Consider the following 11,146-nt stretch of genomic DNA (forward strand, 5'->3'; position numbering starts at 1 on the left):
TTGTCATAACAAGTTACGAAGTCTAAGTTCTGATAGTGGATTCACTTTTTTCTTTTCTTTTTTTTTTTTTTTTTGAGAGGGAGTCTCGCTCTGTCGCTCAGGCTGGAGTGCAGTGGCACGATCTTGGCTCACTGCAAGCTCCGCCTCCCGGGTTCACGCCATTCTCCTGACTCAGCCTCCTGAGTAGCTGGGACTACAGGTGACCACCACCACGCCTGGCTAATTTTTTTGTATTTTTAGTAGAGACGGGGTTTCACCAGGTGTTAGCCAGGATGGTCTCGATCTCCTGACCTTGTGATCCGCCCGCCTCGGCCTCACAAAGTGCTGGGATTAGAGGCATGAGCCACCGCGCCCGGCTGTGGATTCACTTTTGTGAAGTATATTTGTTTATAATTATAAGCTCATTTTCAGATTTTTAAAATATTTTTCTGTGAAACTCCCACTTGTGCCAAACTATCCTGTCTATGCACCTTATCGTCCCCAGAAATGTCAGGCTTTCAAAAAGTGTATCACAGTGTAGTCCCAGCTACTCGGGAAACTGAGGCAGGAGAATGGCGTGAACCCGGGAGGTGGAGCTTGCAGTGAACCGAGATTGTGCCACGTGCTACACTCCAGCCTGGGGGACAGAGCGAGACTCCATCCCAAAAAAAAAAAAAAAAAAAAAAAATGCATCACAGGGGCAGCAGAGGCAAGTTTGGATTGAAAAAAAAAAGGTTGATAAGTTGGGGTGAACAATTTCCTGTCAGTTATTTCCTACCCAATGTGAGTTCACCCACCTGCAACAATAAGAAATCCATCTATCAGCTGGAAGAGTCCATAGGCCAGTGGGAAACTCAACATCTGGACCAAGTGCTCAGCAGTGAAAGATAACTGGAGCATGGTGATGCACATCTGAATATTCTGAGCTCCAGTTTCTAAGGAAATCGTCCTGCACCTAGCAAAGAGAAAAAGTTTCAAGAGTAACGCACTAGCAATAAGAACTATTCTCATATTTTCTCATATGCATCATAACAATTAGAAGCTATGACCTCAAGCCACAGAAAATGTGTACTCATTCCATAGTTATTTGCTGAATTCCTACTCTGCAGGTGGTCTTCTGAGAGGCACAGTGGAGTGGGGCTCTGCAAACCCTGCTCTAGGCATCTGAGTGAAAAGACAAAATAAACATATAGGAAAGGCTCAGCAGCAACACAAGACAAAGTGTGGCCAAAGGCCATGCAGATGTAGAAATTCAGAAAATGGCAGAAGGGGTGAGAGAAGGCTTCATAGAGGAGTGGGATTAAAGGATGGAAAAAAATAGAAGAAGCTTTTGATGAGGGGGAAATATTATAAAAATTAAAGTGCCAGGGACAGGTGTGAGTGTGGCCTATTCAGCAGGCATTGCATATACTGTAAGCCAATCTGCACAGAGGAGAGGACTGGAGGAGATGAGCAGGGAAGGTTGAGTTAGAGATATGATGCAGGGCATGGTGGCTGATGCCTGTAATCCCAGCACTGAGAGGCAGAAGTGGGAGGATTACTTGAGCCAGGAATTCAAGACCACCCTGGGCAACAGAGTAAGACCCTGTCTCTACAAAAAGAAAAACATATATATATAAAGACATATGAAACAATATAAACTAAACAACACTTAAAAACAAATAAACATGGCCAGGCGCAGTGGTTCACACCTGTAATCTCAGCACTTTGGGAGACCGAGGTGGGTGGATCACCTGAAGTCAGGAGTTTGAGACCAGCCTGGCCAACATGGTGAAAACCTATCTCTACCAAAAACACAAAACTTAGCCAGGCATGGTGGCACATGCTTCTGTAATCCCAGCTACTTGGGAGGCTGAGGCACGAGAATCGCTTGAACTCAGGAGGCAGAGGTTGCACTCCAGCCTGGACAACAAAGGTCTAAATAAATAAATAAATAAACAAACAAACAAAAAACCCTAAATAAAGACCAAATACCTAAAGTGGTTGTCTTTGGTGAAAGAGTTTGGTAATAATTTTTCTTTTTGCTTTCTACTTTTCTATATTTTATTGGTTTTCTGGTTGCATAAAATGAAATAAACCTCATTTGAAAAAGCCAAAGGAGGGAAGAGAGGGAAGACCTGGGCAGGACATTGAGGGCTGAGTTAAGCAGTTGTCTGCAGGGGTTTATACGTGGAAGTGAGGAGATAAAAGAGGTGTTTCAGAAAACAAAGAAGCATCTGTGTTTAAGTTGGACTGGAATGGGGAAGTAACAAGGGTGTGTAATGAGGGGGTGAAATTGTAGTCAATGGTACAGGGCAAGCTCTGTGTTCATATTTTATTTCTACTTACTCTATTGCTTGCTACACTTGCCTCAAACCACCCTCACTTCTTTCAGACTTTTGTCAAAAACTCAATATGATTAAGCTACAAAGCTGGAACCCACACCTGCACCATTCATGAGCCAAATCTCAGTCCTGGCCTTTGTCAGGCTATCGGGTTTGAAAAAGATGAGATTGTGGACTACATCTTGCCATAGGAGTACTTTCTGTCCAGAGCCAATTGCATTTCAACCACTCAACAGACTGTGCTCCTAATTGTTAAATTTGGAAAAAACAAAAAACAAAAAACCCAGGTCTAAATCCTAACTCCACCATTCTCTAGCTCTGTGAACTTGGTCAAGTCATTTAATTTCTCTGAAGGATCTGCTCATCAGTAGAATGAGGGTAGTGATAGGATCTACTTCTCAAGCTTGTAGTAAGAAGTAAATGAAATAGATGGGGTAAAGCTTTACCGATCACTTAGTACAAACCTAAATGTTCCCCAAGTGGACTGGAAGTAGCATAAAACCAATTAAAAATTCCCATCTTTCACCTTTGGAATTCAACTGCATAGTTTACTTTTCTTTAAGAAATTTTTTGTGCTTTTAAAAGTAGTACATACTTATTGAAAAGCTTCAAAAATATACCAAGGAAATACTAAAGAACTAAAATTATCCTTACTCTCCTTACTCAAAATTAAACATTGTTACCATATGGTATATTTCTTCCAGTATTTTTTGATGCATAGAACTCTTTTTGCTTTCTTCTACAAAGTGGGAATTAAATACACGTCGTTTTCTATTCTTTTTTAACTTAAATTTATCTCTTCTTATCAATTTGGCCTTTGCTTTAATTTACATAAAGAATTACCACAATATTTTCCATGAATTGCCATAAGTTATCCTGCTCCATTCCACTGTGTAAATCAAAACTCTTCATGTCTCCTGACACAGGCAGCAAAGCCTACCAGTGGCAGTGTGTTAACTTTACCTTCCTCAAAAAAAGTTTATGGATAGTTTAACTATACCTTTGCCAAGACTGGTGGGTAAAAAGTGCCAGCAGAAAACCCGTGACATGGCCAATCAAAGGAAAGATGAAACTGATGGTCAGAAGGGTGATGTCTGAATTCCAAGATCCTTTCGCCAGGACCACACCAGCAACTGCGACCACCAGAAGGAGGACCCCACCAACAATGGCCCCAATCTGAAGCAAACAATAAAATAAGTGCATATAAACTCAGGGTTTTTTACTCTATGATACAAAGTCCATCGAGGTTGTAAAATGCTTGGGATCTAGAAATTTTAGAACAAAGTAGGGACTTAGAGATGACTGAATCCAATTTCACTTTGTAGAGGAGAAATCTGAGTTCCAAACTGGTCAAGTAACTTGCCTATGCTAGAAATGGGTGGAATTTGACACAAATCTAAGTCTTGTTTTAGCATATCTACTTTTCCCTTCAAGTAGATTTTGCCAAAAGGATTGGGAGTAGAGTTTTATTGTGGGTAGAACAAAAGTGCAAAATGAATGGGGTCTGACAATGAGCTTCCAACACCCCTGCACACACCTCTGTGACCCTCTGCTTGTGACCTCCAGTCTGCCCTGCCTGACCACCTGCCTCCCCTCCCACCGCCTCTTCAACCACCAGCAGCTGCCTGCTGCTTTGGTCCCTGTCCTTCTTCCCTCCAAATAAAATCTACCCATTCTTCATTGGACAATCTGAGCCAATACTCATGATCACATGAGAAATACTGATGGAGACCTCTATCCTCTCCCAAATGGATACTGTTTCTTATTTTTGTTGTTTAACAAGAACAGAAACAAAAAGCCAACAATAACAAAAACAAATTGAATACTTTGAGTTTTAGATAAAATAGGAAGGAAGGATGGCCTAGGGTATTTTGGGAAAATCAGGATCTTGGCAAGCTCCTGTTCATATGTAGACAGTAAACTGTGTACCTAGTTACAGTGTCAACGTTGATTTGAAATGATTCAGGATGTGAAGGAGGGTGGTCGTAGGAAACTAGAGAAGACAACAAACAAATACACCATATACCCAATATACCATAAATGTGTTCTGGGGGTCATTTTTACTGTTTAAATACAGAGACAGACTAGACCCTTGCCTAAGAAAAAGATGCTAAGACATAAGAAAACCTCTTGGCCAGGCACGGTGGTTCATGTCTGTAATCCCAGAACTTTGGGAGGCTGAGGTGGGCAGATCATCTGAGGTCAGAAGTTTAAGACATCCCGGCCAACATGGCAAAATTCTCTCTCTGCTAAAAAAAAAAAATACAAAAATCACCCAGGTATGGTGGCACATGCCTGTAATCCCAGCTATTTAGGAGGCTGAGGCGGGAGACTTACTTGAACCCGGGAGGTGGAAGTTGCAGTAAGCCAAGATTGCACCACTGCACTCCAGCCTGGGTGACAGAGCCAGACTCCATTTAAAAAAAAAAAAGAAAAGAAAGAAAAATGAAAGAAAGCCTCTGAATGTAACATCCCCTCTTCCTCTCTCTACCAAAGATTTCAAAGTTTAAAATCCACCAAGAGCAAATGAGGAACACTTAAGTTTGTTCAGAAAATGTGTCAGATTTAAAATTAAAATAGAACTAAGAACAGAGAATGAAGATATACTAAAATAATGATAACATTAGCCTAGTTTTTTTTTTACTAAGGTGCTCTAGAATATTTATGCATATTATTAAATGTTTTGCCATAAATCCTATGAAATACCCAAAAGAAAAGAGTTTTCAATCTGCTCTTTACAGCAAATAAAACTGACATGTAAAAAAATTGTATCTGGTTTCTCCACTGACACTGATGGATTGATAAAGGAGCTGGAAACTCCAAAATCATGATTTTTGTTGTTGTTGTTAAATGCCCTTTTAAGAAAAATAATCAAAAATAGAGTATTTGAAAAGCAAGAAGTGGCCGGGCGCAGTGGCTCAAGCCTGTAATCCCAGAACTTTGGGAGGCCAAGACAGGCAGATCACCAGGTCAAGAGATCGAGACCATCCTGGCTAACACAGTGAAACCCCATCTCTACTAAAAAATAGAAAAAACTAGCTGAGTGAGGTGGCGGGTGCCTGTAGTCGCAGTTACTCGGGAGGCTGAGGCAGGAGAATGGCATAAACCCGGGAGGCGGAGCTTGCAGTGAGCTGAGATCCGGCCACTGCACTCCAGCCTGGGAGACAGACCGAGACTCCATCTAAAAAAAAAAAAAAAAAAGAAAAGCAAGAAGTTTCCATGATCATTTCCCTCCTCTTGTTTTGAAACAAAATCATAACTACCACACTGGAAATTTTCTCCTACTGAAATAACAATAATAAATGTGGAAAAGGGGCCAGGCACAGTGGCTCATGCCTGTGATCCCAACACTGGGAGGCCAAGGCAGGAGGATTCCTTGAGGCCAGGAGTTGCAATCCAGCTGGGCAACATAGCAAGACCCCATCTCTAAAATAAATTTATTTTTACTAGTAGGGCAGGATGGTGCATGCCTGTAGTGCTAGCTACCTCAGAGCTTGAGATGGGAGCATCATTTGAGCCTAGGAGATCAAAGTTGCAGTGAGCTATGATTGTGTCATTGCACTCCAGCCTGAGTGACAGAGCGAGACCCTGTCTCAAAAACTTAATTAATTTTTTAAAATAAATATGGAAAAAATGGGACTGTATTCCATGAGTTCAGCTAAAAAAAGAGAGTAAAAATCAAGTGTGCACCATTGATGTTAAAGTCATCCATATGCATTACAAATGTACTATACTAGGCCATCTTCCAGCTCTCTCTGCCCAGCTGATTTGTCTGCTTGGCAAGCCCTCTCCTCTCCTTCTCCATTGCACTGAAGGAATGGTGGGAGTTGTTTGGCCTTGTGCCTAACTGAAAAGACAGGATCCATTGGCACAGGCATATGGAATGGCAGTGTTCTGTGAGGTAGAGCCAAACGATAAACCACAGAACAAAATTAACTGAGATTTACTACCTGAAACTCCAAGTAACCCCAAATGTTTATTTCTTTATAAATGTAAAATATAACCAAAACATTTTTTAAATTTGCATGAAAGCCACACGTATTATAACCTTCTATCTGCTACAGTGATACATAATCAGAAAAAAATGGAAAGCACCCCTAGGAGACTCACATCACTGTTAAGAATGCCTCCTCTTCACGTTTTGTTTTTTTATTTTGTTTTGTTTCGTTATTAGAGATGGGGTCTCACTCTGTGATCCAGGCTCGAGTGCAATGGCAGGATCATGGCTCACTGAAGCCTCAGCCTCCTGGCCTCAAGCAATCTTCCCACCTCAGCCTCCCAAAGTTCTGGGATTACAGATGTAAGCTGCTGCACCTGGCCTCTTGAATTATTTTTAAAAACCGTTTAACAAAGACATCTGCTTGTTTCTCCAGCAGACAAAGGGCAAGACTGCAAAGACAAGAGGAGGTAGAAAGTTCTAGTCACCATCATTCCATAGCTAGACTCCTCAGTGCTCTCTGGATGATTTCATTTAAACAGTCTTATTCATGTAGTCAGCAGCCCTTGCTCATATGTACAAATGACAGCTTTGGCAGTGCCCCCAGGAATGCTTCTGCAAGACAGCCCTTCCTCCTACTCTTCCAATGAACCAGCCATATTCCTAATGGGGCGCCCTTCCATGCTCACTCAAACAGCTGCTGCCTCAAGAGCACCTGTGTGAAGCATTGTGCATGCATGGGCCTGCGCTCTTCTGTCCACACACAGCTTTAGCTTTTCTGACACTAAATCAATAGTTGCTTGTTTTCCAGGACGTCATAAGCCTCGGGGTACAGGCCTATGGGAGTGGCAGAGCAAGGCTAACAGGGTGGAGGAAATACAATCACTGGATCCAAAACCGCAGGATGTGTAAGGAGAATTTCTGGGTGTGGGGCTGTACTCGCCGAGCTCACTTGTCCCAGCCACTGCTCGCTTCTGCCTTTCAGGCCCCTGAGTCTGGGGATGTGCCAACAGTGGCCAGGGAGCTGCTCACCTTGAGAATGATTTTGGATTGTTTTGGCCATCTGTAATTCACATAGACACCGAAGGCCACAGGGATAGTCAGGCACACAAGGGTAATTCCTAAAGAGAAGAAAAATCCATCAGAGTGTTTCCCCTGTCACCCTGATTGCACAGCACTTCTCAACAACTTCCATTTCATTTAGATAACAGCTTTAAACTGACATTTTCCCATGCCACTTTCCAAATCTGGACAAACGCCTACAATATTGGCTCCAAAGTTATATAAGCTGCTCATAACATTTTGTGTCTTGTTTGTGAGTGCCTTTCAGAACATATTATCCAAGGAGAATATATTAAATAACTTACTGATCAGAAAAAAGTTGCACATAAAATCATGGTTTCTAAATTAAGGTTTCCCTCAAGTTTTACAGATTCAGTAGGCTCCCGCTGTTGTGAGGAAGTGGTTTCATTTATGGTTTTGAACTATGGGCCATGGGTTGTAAGCCCTCAAGGTGTTTACCTGATACACCAGATTGACACTGACAGTCTTAAGAATCATAATGTCGGCTAGGCGTGGTGACTCACGCCTGTAATCCTAGCACTTTGGGAGGCCAAGGTGGGCGGATTGCCTGAGCTCAAGAGTTTGAGACCAGCCTGGGCAACACGGTGAAACCCAGTCTCTACTAAACACAAAAAAAATTAGCCGGGTGTGGTGGCGTGAACCTGTAGTCCCAGCTACTCGGGAGGCTGAGGCAGGAGAAGGCAGAAGTTGCAGTGAGCCGAGATCACACCACTGCAACTCCAGCCTGAGTGATAGAGCAAAACTCTTTCTCAAAAAAAAAAAAAAAAAATAGTACCCATCACTTCTCCAAAAACTGACCATACTAGAAAAGGCAGATCATTTCACCACATTTCTCTTCTAAGCTTGGTAAACCCACAGAGATCTTTAGGAAAATGGCAGACTTTAAAGAGAAATAGTATTCAGAAGAGGAGATAATGAAAGAAATATGGGTGTGACTGTGACATGTAGATGAGTTTTCATAATCAGTAAGAATTATTTACGTTCAACCTCCAAGAAAAAGTCAAGATTCGCAGGCAATGTGAAAGGTGGTCACAGGAAGGTCTAATTAGAGCCGCTAGATCCAGTTAAACCTTGGAGCACAAAGAGTCCAATTGCTTTATAGTCTAGTTATATAAGGGTTTGATTCTTGCTTTTTCAAAGTAAATTATCTGGCTTTCTTTTTTTTCTTTTTCAAAAATGCACTCTTGTAGGGGTGAAAGTTTGCACTTTGTGGTCATATTCCCAGGTTAGAACTCCAGTTCTGTACTCACCAGCTGCATAATTTTGATCAAGTTACTAAACCTCTTGAAGCCTAAAGATTTAGGAGATTGAACTGGTGACAGAATCTACACTGTAGGGTTCTTTAAGGAATTAAATTAGGTACTACAAAAAAAAAAAAAATCCCTGCATAAAGAGTTATGTAATTAAGAACAGCTATTATTAGTGTCATCACCATTACTGTTAGTCCTCCATTTCCAAGGCCCATACAGACCTATGTTCTGATAAGGAATGGTGAGATTCTGCTGAAGACTCCAGGACCAGGTGTAGAGATAAATGCAGAGTGGCATCATTCCCAGGGCGGCCACAGTGGAACAGGTTGTCATAGTGATGCTGAAATTAAAATTAATACAATGCTTAGGAGAGAGCATTGGACATGAAGAATTTAGTCTTTACCAAAAACAACTCCTGGGACACAATTTCCTAGAGATTACACGGACTAAGCTCCTTGGAGCTCATTTCTCTCCTATTATTTAACAAACGATGGCTATATTTGTGGTCTACAAAGAGATTTCCAGCAGTTCTTGTCATCCATCAACTACCTAATATTTATTTTACTATCTACTTGCCTTAAACATTCTGCTATAGGCACTATAGAATTCTTCTCTTATCTAGTTCTTTTTTATTGAAGTATAATCCACAAGCCATAAAATTCATCATTTTAAATCATACAATTCAGCAGTTTTTAGTATAGTCACAACATTATGCAATAATAACACCATTTCCAGGATACTTTCATCATCTCAGAAAGAAACCCCATCCCCATTAGCAGTCACTCCCCAGTCCCTCCTTCCCCCAGCCCTTAAACAGCACAAATCTACTTTCCATCTTTACAGGATTATCTGTTCTGGACATCTTAGATGAACAGAATCATACATGTAGCCTTTTTTCTGTGTCTAGCTTCTTTCCCTTAGCATAACATTTTCAAGGTTTGATAACAGTTTGACTGTCCTCTCCAACTCTCATGGTGAAACGTGATTCCAACGTTGGAGGTGAGGGCAAGTGGGAAATGTCTGGGTCACAGGGGCACATCCCTCTTGAACAGGTTGGTGCCATTCTCGTGGGATTCACTGAGTTCTCACTCAGTTCTTATGAGCTCTAGTTGTTAAAAAGAGTCTGTCACCTCCTTCCCCTCTCTTACCATGTGATGCCTGCTCCTCTTCCCCTTCCACCATGAGTGGGGTCTTCATGAGGCCCTCACCAGATGCAGACGTTGGCACTATACTTCTTATGTACAGCCTACAGACACATCAGCCAAATAAACCTATTTGCTTTAGAAATTACCTACCTGCAGATATTCCTTCATGACAACACAAATGGGATAAGACAAGGTTTATCCATGTTTTAACATATATCAGAGCTTCATTCTTTCTATGTCCTTATTTTATTAACATAGTGTATCACATTGATTTTTCTGTATATTGAATCAACCCTGCATTTTGAAACAAATCATATTTGGTCTTGGTGTATAATCCTAGATTCAATGTGATAGTATTTTTTATTGAAAATTTGTGCATGTATATTCATAAGAAGTATTGATGTGCAGTTTTCTTTTCTTGTGATATCTAGTTTTGGTACCAAGGGGATTGGAAGTGTATTAGGCTGTTTGCATGGCCATAAAGAATACCTGAGGCTGGGTAATTTATAAAGGAGGGTCAAAGATCTGCAGGCGGTACAAGCATGGTTCCAGCATCTGCTCCTGGTGAGGACCTCAGGAAGTTCACAATCACTGCAGAAGGCAAAGGGGAAACGGGAGCAGGCATCTCACGTGGCCAGAGGGGGCGCAAGAGAGTGAGAAAGGGGAGGTCCCAGACTTTTAAACAATCAGATCTCATGTGAACTAACTAAGCAAGAACTCACTTATCACCAAAGAGATGGCATTAACCATTCATGAGAGATCCACCCCATGATCCAGTCGCCTCCCACCAGGCCCCACCTCCAATACTGGAATCACATTTCAACATGAGATGTGGAGAGGACAAACACCCAAACCGTATCACCAAGTTAGAATGCCACAAAGCTGACTAAACGCCTGCGCAGTGTGAAGTGTTAATAAATATCTCTCAGGAAGAAGTCACCCAAACACCACATGCCATAAGCTCCCCATTGGATAGAGCAGTGGCCCCCACAGTCCCTGACCTGCAGACAGAGCAAGTTGGTTAGGGCAAGGCAGGGTACAGAACCACAGAGAAAGGGAACTGATGTGAGATGCTAGACTGAATGAAGAATTCTGTTCCAATTCTGATATCATGTGATCCTATGATTAGAAACTGGGTTTGGGCCAAGTGTGGTGGTTAACGCCTGGGATCCCAGCACTTTGGGAGGCCAAGACAGGCAGATCACCTGAGGTCAGAAGTTTTAGACCAGCCTGGCCAACGTGGTGAAACTCCGTCTCTACGAACAATACAAAAATTAGCTGGGGGTGGTGTCAGGCACCTGTAATCCCAGCTACTTGGGAGGCTGAGGCCAGGATAATCACTTGAACCCAGGAGGCGGAGGTTGCAGTGAGCCAAGATCATGCCACTGCACTCCAGCCTGGGCAACAGAGTGAAACTCCATCTCAAAA

At 42.1% G+C, this 11,146-nt stretch overlaps 1 protein-coding gene across 1 annotated transcript in view; it reads right to left on the reverse strand.

Moving 5' to 3' along the window:
* SLC10A6 (solute carrier family 10 (sodium/bile acid cotransporter), member 6) overlaps nt 1-11,146 on the reverse strand; it is a 27,365-nt gene that overhangs the window by 2,303 nt on the left and 13,916 nt on the right. Inside the window, exons 2-5 of the mRNA XM_011951794.1 lie at nt 8,795-8,913; nt 7,273-7,361; nt 3,304-3,479; nt 777-934 (exon numbers count right to left, since the gene is read on the reverse strand). Coding sequence (XP_011807184.1) covers nt 777-934; nt 3,304-3,479; nt 7,273-7,361; nt 8,795-8,913 — 542 coding nt within the window. The remainder of the gene's footprint in view (nt 1-776; nt 935-3,303; nt 3,480-7,272; nt 7,362-8,794; nt 8,914-11,146) is intronic.

This window comes from Colobus angolensis, unplaced genomic scaffold (assembly GCF_000951035.1).
Source record: "Colobus angolensis palliatus isolate OR3802 unplaced genomic scaffold, Cang.pa_1.0 Scaffold328, whole genome shotgun sequence".
Lineage (NCBI taxonomy): Eukaryota > Metazoa > Chordata > Mammalia > Primates > Cercopithecidae > Colobus > Colobus angolensis.